We start from the raw sequence: 14,046 nt of genomic DNA on the forward strand, positions 1-14,046 counted from the left end.
AAGAAAAATGTTTACGAAAGAAAAATGCTACTAAATGCTTGAAAAAACACTAAAGCCAGACTTGTTGCCATTTACAAAAAAAAAAACACTGACCAAAAAAACGGCAAAACAAAAAAGGCCACGTTTGCAGTGCGTTTTATATTTCCCTTTGACTCTTAATAACTTTTGGCTGCAAGATTTTTTGCGACAAAAATACTACAAAGAACGCAACATTTAAAAGATAAAAACGCTGCCTGTGAACCACAAGTAGATTTAGGGAACATTCCTATTGGGGTTCTATGGGAAACTGTCACTGTTGTACTGTATGTAAGAACAATGATAATATTTTTTACATGCAGTATCCCCTTTCGCACTTTATCCTTGTTGGACCGAGTGGTGCACCAGTATTCATTTTGTTATATAGCTTGTGCCATAATCATCAGCACGAAGCATGCCATGTTGATGAATATGGCGCAGCTACTAAGCTGTGACAATTGCTCTCTCCTATGACAGGCTCGTCCTGCCTTAGTTCACTGTCACTTTTCTATGTGGAGTAGTGGTGTTTTTTTTTTTAGTTTTTAGTTTTTTTGGGGGTGGGGGTTTCTTATATGTTGTACTGCATTGATAATTATGCTGTGTTCAGATTTGGTCTCCAAATTCTGATCCTCGTGACTGTAGCTCAGCAGATGATATCCATATATATGTAGACATTTATACATTGCACCTGTTAATGATCATTTTGGATACTTCTTTTCTTCTTTCAATCAAGGGTCCACAATTTATGGACGTATCATGGTGGATCCTGTTCAAAACCTTGGAGACTCATTCATCTGTAACATTGAAAAAGTATTTTTATGTACCGGAGCCGATGGCTATGTGCCTAAATACAATCCAGATGACAAGGAGTATGGATGCCTTGCTGATTCTTCTACCTTACTTTATAGATTCAAGATACTGGTATGTTCATCTAAATCAATGTACAACATCTATTGCCGTAAGTGCAGTATACCAATATACAATATGTCAAAGTATACAAATTCTACAAGATAATACTCATCTTACTGTGTGACTGCGGTTATTTCTACAGAGGTATTCGATGATTATTGGCCATTTCAACATTTTGCCACAGATCAGTTATAAGGGTTACATGATCCGTGTGTGTCTGTCAAAAATAATGGTGCCAGTTTTGAAGTGATGACCTTATATGTTAGGGTATGTTCACACGCAGTGTTTTCAGACGTAATTCGGGCATTTTACGCCTCGAATTACGCCTGAAAAAACGCCCCTAATACGCCTACAAACATCTGCCCATTGCTTTCAATGGGTTTTACGGTGTTCTGTTCCCACGAGCCTTAATTTTATGCGTCGCTGTCAAACTATGGCGCGTAAAAAAACGCCCGGGAAAAAGAAGTGCATCTCAATTCTTGAGACGTTTTTGTAGCCGTTTTTCATTGACTCCATTGAAAAACAGGTCCAATAACGGCCGTAAAATACGCCGCGAAAAACGTGAGTTGCTACACAAACGTTTGAAAATCAGGAGCGGTTTTCGCCTGAAAACAGCTCCGTATTTTCAGACGTTTTTGGTCATTGCGTGTGAACATACCCTTAGCGTTATGGTAACCTTTGAGGTTTTTAACCACCTTGTCCAGGAATTGCTCTTCTACATGCAGCAACAGTGCCGGCTTTCCTTATATCCCCTGTCTTCCCATGTAAGTCTTATGATCCGTTCAGGGAGGCAGAATTGGCATGGTGTATCCCAATTGCTGGGGCACCAGTTTATTAATTGTGTAATACCCCTACTTTTAACCAAAAACAAATCTTTTATCAGTACTAAAAATATTACTTGTATTAGAACACACAGGTATATTTTGTATCTTGTACTAAATAATTCAAAGAACATTTTAAGAATCCATTCTATTTTACTTCCATAATAGGATAAAGCTCAGCCAGAAACCCAAGAGAAGATATTTGGAAACGTTCTGTTTGATGCTAAATTGGCAGCCGACAGCCCAGAAGCTCTGACCCTGGTGAAAAAGCCAGGGTCAGATGGCTTTAGTTTCTCCTCAAATGCCCTTTTCCAGGTAAATGGTCAATTATAATTTTGTTATAATACATGATAAATGTTACTGCAGCAATGTTCAATAAAAAAAAAATTTAACCCTCAACATTCACCATCCTTTAGAGATTAGTGCAAAGCCTAAGAATGCATACATTGAGCACAAGTGTTACCCCTAAAGATTGAAACAACTGGCGAATACACTATAAGGATTGTTATTGATGAAGATGTTAAATATTGATCTCAGATTTGAATTTGTATTGACAGTAGTAGTAGTAGTAGAATAGTACTTGTAACGACTTGCAGGTATGTGGACCCACTGGGCCACTCCGCCGTAACGGAGTAGCTACTGATTAACAGAGTCCGTAAGGTCAAAAATGGGTATATGCTAGACAGTCAGAGGGAAGCAGGCCTGTGCAGGATAATGAAGTGTGGCTAGGAGGACACCAGACTGGAGTAGTGCAGTCGTCTCAGACACTGGACTTGGCTAGGACACCGGACTGGGGTAGTGCAGACTTCTTGGACACTCGGTTTGGCACGGGCACCAGATACAGATGGTGAAGTCATCTCGGACGCTCAGTTTGGCATGGGCACCGGACACAGATGGTGACGTAATCTCAGACACTCAGTTTGGCACGGGCACCTGACACGGACGGTGAAGTCTTCCCGGAACACTCGGTATGGCACGGACTCAGATGATGAAGTTATCTTGGATACTTGACTTGGTACTGGAACTAAACACAGATACTGGATACAGGATACGACTAAGGAACCATTTGCAAGACTGTAGGGAAGACACAACATTGCTCAGGCAAGGTGGAAATGAGCAGAGTCCTTTTTAAAGTCCCAGGTGTGTAGGGATTGGACAGCGACTAAGTTGCAGGTGCGCGCGCTTGCTCGTCCCGGTCTTAAAGGGCCAGCGCGCCTTAGTAGTCACAGCAGGAGGAGTGAGCAGTGTGTGCCGGCGTCTCTGGAGGAGAGGCCTGCAGTCGCGGCTGTCGGTAAGTGGGGAATGCCGGCGGTCAGCAACCGCAGGCATTACAGTACTAAACATTCAACGGCTATTTATTGTTCCCTGTGAAAATAAATTTTTGGGTTTGTGAGATGCTGACTGTAGTGATAGGAAATCTAGAAAAATGTCTGCCCCTATGTAAACTACTTTATCTCACCTATATCCATTTCAGAGAACCACTTGAAACATTTACATACTTATTTGAGTAGCTGTTTTTTTACAAGCCTTATACTTCAGTGCTTTTTTATAGCTAAAATGTACTAATGTTCAAAAGATAAAAATGTCCTTCTCCAATCCCTTACATTCAGGTGGCTGCTGGACATGAGTGGTTCATCCATGCAATCTACACAGTCCGCTCCAAAGAAAATGCCAACAGAGGCATTGGAAAACGTAGTGTGGATCACCATCACGCCCTGAGTAGCACCGCCATTGAAAATGATCTACTGCTTTTAAAGAGAAGCAGAAGAGCGAATAATGATGATTTATCACTTACTCAAGACATTGGTCCAAATAAGAACAGAGGCACAAATATTCAGCACATTATTCTAAGACACTCTAAGAGAGTCTCTGGCAAGGACACATTACCAGCAAGTCGACTGCTTGACAAACCAGCCCTAGAAATGACTGGCCAGGATCCACAGGGCACTTTAATGCCCGTCATTGGAGGGGTGGCTGCTTTGTTGCTCCTGCTTTGCACTACAGTTATCATCGTTGTGCTTCTAAAACGTAGAGAACACTCACATTCGGAGAAAAAGATTACCTCCAATAGTCACTGCAATAGCCGTGAAACTGTGACCACTAGACATAGCAGCAGTGACAGCTCGGAGGTATAGAAGATCGGACATGAAGTTTACATAGCCTCTTATTTCTTTGTGCCTATAATTTTTGCTACTATTAAGTCCTTTTGATATATCTGTCATGTCCAACCATATCTCTGCAAATCATTTTGAAGAACAATAGGATACTCATTCACTGTTTTGTAACGAAACAAAATGTGTTAGATAGTGATGAGCAAATCTTTTCAACTGCTGTTATCCATTGGTTCTCCAGAAAGCAATTTAGCCATATTCGCTGTGAATCTTGAACCTGGCAAATCAATTTAACAATCTCTAATGTTTTTAACAGCACCAAAAAAAATTGTCATTTTTGGACAACCCCTCTCATGATGCTCTATAAGGGTATTTGCGGACCCCTCCCCTTAATTTACCAGGGCAAGGTGTCTCTATAAAAAGTAGCTCTCACTCTGTAGGACTCTGCATAACCTCGCAGTACAATCGCGGGGCGATTCCCCCGGCAATGACCACAGATTGCTGGAGGGTCCCAGTAACAGGACTATTTGCGATCAGCATTTTACATATGACCTGCTCCCATAAATGGGTTGTGCAAAGTGTAAGGTCCTTTAACTTCATTAATATACAGACAAATACCTGCAACTTCTGCCATTATAAGACACAAAATGTGGATGTGGCAATTCTGAGATAGCATCTACTTCACGACTTGGCAGCCCCCATGTTATTTATCTTTTGATGACTATTAGATATAAAACTCAGTATATCTTTTGACCATCATTTTAGTTTAAATAGAACCACCATCTACATGAAAAGTTGAGTAACTTTGTAAATACATTACATATCTTACACATCTCTTGAGTTAAGACATTTTTACATGGGCCAATTACTGGGCAAATGAGTGTTCATGTGAACGCTCATTCCCGATCATTGCCCAATGAAAACAGGGCAAACGCTGATCGTATCGTTTATGCTGCAAAAAATATTATCGTTGTCGGCAGCACATGTCCCTTTAAAACAGGGAAACGTGCTGCCGACATGATAGAAATTTATGAGGACGAGCGGTCGTAGTAAGGATTGCTTGTTCGCAAACAAAGCTCCTTGTGATAGGAGAAAACAGGAGCCGATCAACGAGTTGTCTTGATGATCGCCGCTTCGTTACACGGCCCATATCGGGCCGTGTATGAGGACCCTAACACCCTCTATTATGGCCCAGAACTGTATTTAACAGGCTCATCTGTAAAGCTTAAGGTCCATTTACACGGGCCAATAATCAGGAACAAGCGTTCGTAAGCCTATAAAATTATGGTTGCCGGGCGCACTCCTCCCCGTGTAAACAATGCGTTGCCAACAATGATGCAACCTGATGGATATCAAATGATTGTATTAACGATGGTTTGTCCCCCTACAGAAAGCATTGGCCCCTGTGAAAGGGCTTGTTCACGAGAGCCGATCGACTTGTTATATCGCCAATTGGCGCTCGTGATGGGCAGAAATCTGTCCGTGTAAACTAGCCCTTAGCTAGGATCATATAATTTAATGTGCAATTCACTTGAATTCTGGGAATCTTTTTGTCCAAATCAAATTACAGCGCAGAGGCTGATAGAAAGTCTACATTTCCCAGAATGCAGATAATTAGAGCATTTAACAAGCAAGGGATGCTGACGGATGTGAGCTCAGCAGAAATCTGATTGCAGCTCCAGACATATACGCGCTGTATCTCAGTATTTTGCTATATTTTGTACTTATTCTAATAAATACATTTCTAAACTTTTTATGTAGACTCCAGGGCTATAACTATAGGGGTGCAGAGGTCCTAAGGGGGTCAAAATTCCCTCTGCCCCATAAGACGACACCAGTATTATAAATGGCACATAGTAAGTGGGGCACCCATAGATTATGCATAGGGGCCCAGGAGCTTCAAGTTACACCTCAGGTTGACTATTACAGTAGATGTTAACTGTGAAATAGTATTCAATCTACATTATAAATGGAATTGGGCATACATATATGCTATAAAACAAGACATGAGAAAATGTTCTCCTCTTTTTCTAATGGTGCGAAAACAAAACGCAGTGGTGAATTTGTCATTGGTTAGATGTTTTCATCGTCAATAATGTCCCATGCACACGAATGTGCTTTTGCGGCCGCAATTCCCCCGAAAATCCACGGGAGAATTGCGGTCCCATTCAGTCCTATGGTGCCATGCACACGACCATGGTTTCCACGGTTCATGTATGGCGCGGGAGCGTGGACCGCAGAAAGCACGGACAGGCCTTATTACAGCTGTGTTCTGTGGTCCGGGCTCATTGAAAATAATGGCCGCGGCCATGTGCATGACCCACGATTTGCGGGCGGCTCACGGCTGACACTGCGCTGCCGGCCGACCCGAAAATCACGGTCGTGTGCATGAGGCCTAACAATATTTATGACTACAGTCGGTCTTACATTTTAAGGGATTACTATACAATGTGTTTCATAAAGTTGTTGGTATATTTTGATTTTCTTGTGTTTTATTTTCTGCTGCTATAGGAACACAGCGAGATTCAGGAATATTTAAGCTATTGAGCATATTTTAATATGACATTTCAATATTAAATTCCTTGTTTTTAATGTGTCTGCATTTACAAGTATCATAGGTTTGTCATATGAATGTATGTTGTATGTATCTGGTTTCTTCTCTCATGTCCCTGCTCACTTATTTTAGGCTCTGTCTCATCACCACTGTCTCTTCATAGGACAGAGAAAATTATATTTTAAAATACTACCCTTCCTGCCACTAAGTACATTGAGTATATTCACTTATTTTAACTTGGGAACGGTGGAATGTATGAAGCTGGGAAAAACTTTTTGGAAGAGTATGTACAAATTTCAATACACAAATATATATATATATATATATATATATATATATATATAAATCCAACTTTTGATACATCATCTAATTGATTCAAGTCCTAATGCATTTTGCTCAAACTATTAAGCGACTGATTTAATTCATATATGTACTGGTATATATTGTGGTTATGCCATACACATACTATAGTGGAAAGCTAAGGAATGCAATTTAGAGATCAAGTTTTCATATTTGGCTAATAAATATATGTAATTAAAAATAAATAAGGCAATTTATATTGACCAACGTAAACCTCAATTTGAAAAAATACCTATTTATGTTAATAAATTAACAAAACTTAAATTTTGTTTTATAAACTTTGTCTAAAATATATTTGAAATGTGAATAAAAATGTGTCAACAAAAGCATCGTTGTTTGCAGATGACCCAGGAATCCGAATGGTCTGTCCTCGGACAAATAGTATTAACTGTGAATGGTTTGATGTTTTAAAGGCTATGAAAACCTTTGAACACCACCAGAACTTTAAAAACAGGGACGACACCCCTGAAATAATAAAACTAACACAGGGACACACCCCTGAGAATAATTTCATAAACCAATGTCTCCCCACCCCCTGAAAAGGAGAGCATAACTGGCAGAAATTTAGGGGGGTGACCATTTTATGCAATTATTCTCAGGGGTGTGTCCCTGTGTTAGTTTTATTATTCTCAGGGGTGTGTCCCTGTGTTACAGTTTTATTTGTAACTGTAAGATGATCAACAGGGACACGCCCTGTATAGAAACGGTGGGCTATGCAAGTAAGCAGCGCTGCACCAGCTTCCTCAAATATTATTTTAAAAAAAAACAACACGTGTTTGGAGTATGGTCCTTCTAATCAGTCAGCTGCCCCTGGATTGGTAGCTTGTGATTGCTAATTAACCTATTTATGCTAGGTAGGGCTAAATCCTCAGAGCTATTTACCCTAGAGGCCATATTCATCAAAGTTTCTTATATTCGTTTATACTATTGATTTATGCAAAATTTGTTAGAAAATTTAATGCAATTGTCAATCAAATTTGGTTAACTGGTTGATAGAGTAGCTAAGGGTGGCACTTCTCACATAGGGCCAGGTAGGTATTAACCCCTTAACGACCAGCATATGGTCTTTTTACATCGGCCCTTCAGAAGAACTTTTTCTGTCTCGTGCAGTGTGCTCCTGAGGTCCAGGCTGTTGCAACCATCGGAGACCACTAGCAGTCGTCATCGATTATATTTAACCCCTCAGATGAGGCACTCAATAGCAAGCTGAGTGGTTTTAGATGGAGACTCGGCTTCTATGGCAGCCTGGGGGCATAACAAAGGCCCCCAGGTCTGCCTTTAGTGATTACCTGTTAGCGATTACCTGTTAGCCTATGCCAAAGGCATGGCCTAACAGATGCCTGTCAGTTTTACACTGACAGGCAATAATACACTGAAAACAGAAGTATTGCAGTGTATTATAAAAGCGATCAAAAGAGCACACAGTAAAGTCCTAATGGAACGGAAATGTATTAATTTTTAAAAAAAGTTGAATAAAGTTTAAAATAAATAAAAGTCCCAAGTAAAAAAAAAAAAACAACTAAAGAACCCACTTTTCCCCCTTACAAAATACTTCATGAAAAAAAAAAAGTAAGTTACTCATATTTGGTATTGCCGTATCCATATCAAATCCAACTATAAGTCGATTGCATTATTTAACCCGCACAGTGAAGGACGTCAGAAAAATAAAACCCACTGCCAGAATTGCTGTTTTCTGTTCATCCTACTTTAAAAAAAAACATGATAAAAAGTGATCAAAAAGTTGCATGTACTCCAAAATGGTACAAATAAAATCTACAAGTCGGCCCCCCAAAAAAAAAAAAAAAAAAAAAAGCCCTCATACACCTGCATCGGCAGAAGAATAAAAAAAGTTATGGCTCGAAGGCTTTATTCAGATGAACGTGAATTACGTCCGTGCAACGCGCGTGATTTGAACGCGCGTTGCACGGACCTATATTAGTCTATGGGGCCGTGCAGACATGTCCGTGATTTTTACTCAGTGTGAGTCCGCTGAAAAAAGTCACGACATGTCCGTTCTTTGGGCGTTTTTCGCGCATCACGCACCCATTGAAGTCAATGGGTGCGTGAAAACCACGCATGTCGCACGGAAGCACTTCCGTAGGACGCGCGTGATTCACGCAACAGCTGTCAAAAGGATGAATGAAACCAGAAAAGCACCACGTGCTTTTCTGTTTACAAACATTAAAATGGAGTGTCATGATGGCGGCTGCGCGAAAACCACGCAGCCGCGCATCATATGCTGATGCCACAAGGAGCTGTTAAGTGGCTTTTGCGCACGCAAAACTCCGCGTTTTTGCGTGCGCAAAAACGCCACGCTCGTGTGAATGAGGCCTTAAAAGATGGCGACACAAAACCAAATAATTTTGGAAAAAAGTAGTAAAACATAAAAAAACCTATGTAAGTATGGTATCACCGCAATCGTAACAACCCGCTAAAGTTTTTATTTATACCACACTGTAAGCGGCAAAAAAGAATGGCAAAATGTATTTACTTTTCCAGTACCCCACTAAAAAGTTCAATAAATTATACGTACCCCAAATTGGAGCTACTTAAAAATACAACTTTACAACTATACAAATTAAGGTTTAAAATACCATCGATATTAAGGGCTTAAAGAGAACCTTTCACGAGAACCTCCCCATACATGTGCAGCTGAGTGCAGCATGTAATGGGGACAACTGCACAAACCCTGGGAAACTTTACTTTTTTTCTACCTCCCTCCGTTATTTCGATATCGGTGCCGTTATATTTAGCGCCCAATATTTAAATAACCCCCTGAACTGTCAATGTGGTGTGTACTGGTAAGGGGGCATGTTACTATGGTTGTGACACTGTCCAATCAGATATGGACAGTGTCACAGCAAGAGCGAGGATAGAGTGCGCGCACGCGCTCTTCAGCTTTCAAGATCAGTCTTCGGCCGAACTGGCAAAAGGGCGTGTCTCTGCTACGGACAGTGTAAGAGATGTGGAGAGGAGAGCACGCTTTCAACTCTTGAGAGATCAGTCTTGTACTTTGTCTGCCGAAACTGGCAAGGGGGCGTATCACTGCTACGGACAATGTAAGAGCTGGGGAGCGCTTGCTCTGTCCCTAGCAGTGACATGCCCCCTTGCCAGTTCGGCAGAAGAGTGAGAGCGTGCAGTCGTGCACTCTCTCCTCGCTCTTGCTGGAACACTGTCCATATTTGATTGGACAGTGGCCACATTGTGTTTACTTTGGTTAGTCTTTGTCCAATATTAGTAGTTTGACATAGCGGAGAACAAAGGAATTGACAAATACAGTGCTGTAAAATAGTATCTCTGTGCAACGATTACTGGAGCAGGGAGGAGTTGTGCTGAGACGTGGCAGCTCTCACTTGCCTGCCATAGAGAGGTGTGTGGAACAGTAGTGCACATACTAAATGTTGACAGCTAGAATATCCCCTCAAGCAGAGGAGAAAGTCTGTAGATGCAAGCAGTATACAAACCTACAAAATCACAAGGTTTGCCGATGGTTAGCATGGCGACCAGAGGCCAATCGCCTCTGTGTCTGCCACATATGGAATGCTATCAGGACTAGCCTCCTGCTATGCATCCTATCAGTGACATGAAGTCACTGTCATTCCCGATGCACAGTCGGTGACCGTGTGCATCGGGAGGTCAGCTGTCACGACAGCTGACATTCCACTGTTGCCGATAAGCAACTCATAGCCGCTGATTTTGGCAATTAACCCCTTAAATGCAGCAATCGATCGCTATCGCCGCATTTAGGGGGTTTGTAGTTTCTATAAAACTGTTCTTTTTCCCATGAGGTGAACACGGCTAAAACAAAAACAATGCCAGAATCACAATATTTTTGGTCACCACCCCTACCAAAATATAGAATAAAAAGTGATCAATAAGTCACATGTACCCCAACATAGTATTAATAAAAAAAAAAACTAAAACCCGTCCCGCAAACAAGCCCTTACAACATAGGCTTTTTTTTTTTTTACATTAAAATAAAAAAAGTTAGGGGGCTCAGAATATGGAGACACAAAATTAATTTTATAAACATGAGATTTTATTGTGCAAATACTGCAAAACATGAAAAAAAATATATACATATGGTATCGCCGTAATCGTACCGATCCGCAGAATAAAATAAAACTCATTTATGGCGCATGATGAACACCGTAACAAATAAAGAATTTAAACAGCCAAAATCACTTTTTTGGTCACTTTTGCCCTAAATAAAACGTAATAGTGATTTAAATAGTTCTATGTACCAAAAAAATGGTACCAATAAACACTACAGCTTGTCCTACAAAAAAAAAAAGCCCTCTCACCGATCAAAATTTACCAAAAACTGTTAAAAAAATAAATAAAAAGTCAAGTTGTCTTTTTTACCGCACCGTGAAACCTGTAAAACAATGGCGGAAACAGTTTTTTCCAATATCCCCCCGCAAATAATTTTATTTTCAGTTTCCCAGTACATTAAATGGTGTTAATAGAACCTACAACTCTTCCTGCATAAAATAAGCCCTTACACCTCTCTATTGACAGAAAAATAAAAAAAGGTTATGGCGTTTGCAAGGCTGGGGGGGGAACAGAAAAACTAAAATGGAAACGCAAAAAAGATCAGCCCTGAAAATGTTAAATAATTTCAGATAAAACAAAAATTATGACATGTGGGGATATTGTCGTACTTGGGAGAGACTGTTACAAACGTTGGTGATTTTTCTGCTTTATGCCTAGTGAAAATGAAAAAATTCAATATTTTAGTTGACAAAAATGTCGGTATTCATTTTCATAAATTCTGCAAAAAACCTGTGGGGCCAAAATGCTCACTATACCCCTAGGAAAAAAATTACTTGAGGGGTGTAGTTTCCCAAATGGTGTACTTTTAGGGGGTTTCCACGGTTTTGGTCCCTCCAGGGCGTTGCAAACGCGACATGGCACTGAAAACCATTCCAGCAAAATCTGACCTCCAAAATCCAAATGGTGCTCCTTCCCTTCTGAGCCCTACAGTGGGTCCAAACAGCAGTTTATTACAACAGAGTATTTCCGTAATCGGAAGATTTACAAATGTTGGGATGCATTTTCTTCTTTATTCTTTGTAAATATTACGAATTCTTTTTTTTTCAGAGAAAAAAAAAAAGTAGATCTTCACAGACTAATAAATATAGCAAAATACTTGTGGGGTCAAAATACTAACTATACCCCTAGATAAATTCCTTAAGAAGTGTAGTTTTAAAAATAAAAAAAGGGGGGGGGGGGTGGCTTCCACTGTTTTGGCACCACAAGACCTCTTCAAACCTGATATGGTGCCTAAAATATAATCCCCCAAAAAAAAGGGAGGCCCCAAAATCCTCCAGGTGCTCCTTTGTCCATTAGGTCAGAATCTGAACAATAAATATTGATTTGCATTGCTCTGGTAGAACCTGTGTTACAGAAAGAAAATGTATTACAAATTAATTTCAGAATTTTTTTTTACATTTCCCCTCTACGTTGCTTTATTTCTTGTGAAACGCCTAAAGGGTTAAGAAACCTTCTGAATGTTGTTTTGAATACTTCGAGGGTGCAGTTTTTAAAATGGTGATTTTTTGGGGGGATTCTAATATATAAGGCCCTCAAAACAATTTCAGAACTAAACTGGTACCTATAAAAATAGACTTGAAATTTTCTTGAAAATGTGATAAATTGCTGCTATAGTTCTAAGCCTTGTATCGTCCTAGAAAAATGGACGGTCAAAAAATGATGCAAACATAAAGTAGACATATGGGAAATTGTAACTAGTGACTATTTTGTGTAGTATTACTATCTGTTTTACAAGCAGATCCATTTACAAAAATGCATTTTTGCAAATTTTTCACTAAGAAATATTCAATTTATCGACCAAATTTTTCCACTAACATTAAGTACAATATGTCACGAGAAAACAATCTCAGAATCTAATGGCTAGGTAAAAGCATTCCCAAGTTATTACCACATACAGCGACATGTCAGATTTGGGAAAAAAAAATAAAAATAAAAAAGATTTGGAGCGCTTTTGCAAGGAAGAGTGGGCAATAATTGCCAAGTCAAGATGTGCCATGCTGATAGACTTCTACCCAAAAACAGGCTGTGTCCTGAAGGGGTTAAGATTTATTGCAGCCTTTGGGAGTGGTGCAATCTGACAATGCAACAGTTGGGGCAGGATGAACAACCTTTTCCAGTCCAAGTGCACAAAGTTAAAGAGGCTCTGTCACCAGATTTTGCAACCCCTATCTGCTATTGCAGCAGATAGGCGCTGCAATGTAGATTACAGTAACGTTTTTATTTTTAAAAAACAAGCATTTTTGGCCAAGTTATGACAATTTTTGTATTTATGCAAATGAGGCTTGCAAAAGTCCAACTGGGCGTGTATTATGTGCGTACATCGGGGCGTTTTTACTACTTTTACTAGCTGGGCGTTCTGACGAGAAGTATCATCCACTTCTCTTCAGAACGCCCAGCTTCTGGCAGTGCAGACACACAGCGTGTTCTCGAGAGATCACGCTGTGACGTCACTCACTTCCTGCCCCAGGTCCTGCATCGTGTCGGACGAGCGAGGACACATCGGCACCAGAGGCTACAGTTGATTCTGCAGCAGCATCGGCGTTTGCAGGTAAGTCGATGTAGCTACTTACCTGCAAACGCTAATGCTGCTGCAGAATCAACTGTAGCCTCTGGTGCCGACACGATGCAGGACCTGGGGCAGGAAGTGAGTGACATCACAGCGGGATCTCTCGAGAACACGCTGTGTCTGCACTGCCAGAAGCTGGGCGTTCTGAAGAGAAGTGGATGATACTTCTATACACAACGCCCAGCTAGTAAAAGAAGTAAACACGCCCCGATGTACACACATAATACACGCCCAGTTGGACTTTTACTTTAAACACGCCCAGTTGGACTTTTGCAAGCCTCATTTGCATAAATACAAAAAAGGTCATAACTTGGCCAAAAATGCTCGTTTTTTAAAAATAAAAACGTTACTGTAATCTACATTGCAGCGCCGATCTGCTGCAATAGCAGATAGGGGTTGCAAAATCTGGTGACAGAGCCTCTTTAATACTTAAGCAGTTAATCTGAACTCCTCGATTACATTAGGGATGTTTACTGAAGTATCCCTTGAATAAGGTCTTACCTGTAAAGGCTATGTTCACACTGAGTTTTTTTTTACGAGTTTGACGCGCAAAACTTGTCAAAAACGGCCCGCAAATGCCTCCCATTGATTTTCAAAGGCACATGCCCTATCTTCGGGCGTTTATGCCTCTGACCTCGCATTGACATCAATGGG

General features: G+C 40.5%; 1 protein-coding gene across 1 annotated transcript in view; it reads left to right on the plus strand.

Moving 5' to 3' along the window:
* Positions 1-6,695, plus strand: part of FREM3 (FRAS1 related extracellular matrix 3) — an 89,273-nt gene extending 82,578 nt beyond the window's left edge. The window contains exons 22-24 of the mRNA XM_075860402.1: positions 749-936; positions 1,914-2,060; positions 3,356-6,695. Of these exons, the coding sequence (XP_075716517.1) occupies positions 749-936; positions 1,914-2,060; positions 3,356-3,880 (860 nt within the window). The 3' untranslated portion in view covers positions 3,881-6,695. The remainder of the gene's footprint in view (positions 1-748; positions 937-1,913; positions 2,061-3,355) is intronic.
* Positions 6,696-14,046: the final 7,351 nt, after the last annotated feature.

Source organism: Rhinoderma darwinii, chromosome 1, assembly GCF_050947455.1.
Source record: "Rhinoderma darwinii isolate aRhiDar2 chromosome 1, aRhiDar2.hap1, whole genome shotgun sequence".
NCBI classification, from domain to species: Eukaryota; Metazoa; Chordata; class Amphibia; order Anura; family Rhinodermatidae; genus Rhinoderma; species Rhinoderma darwinii.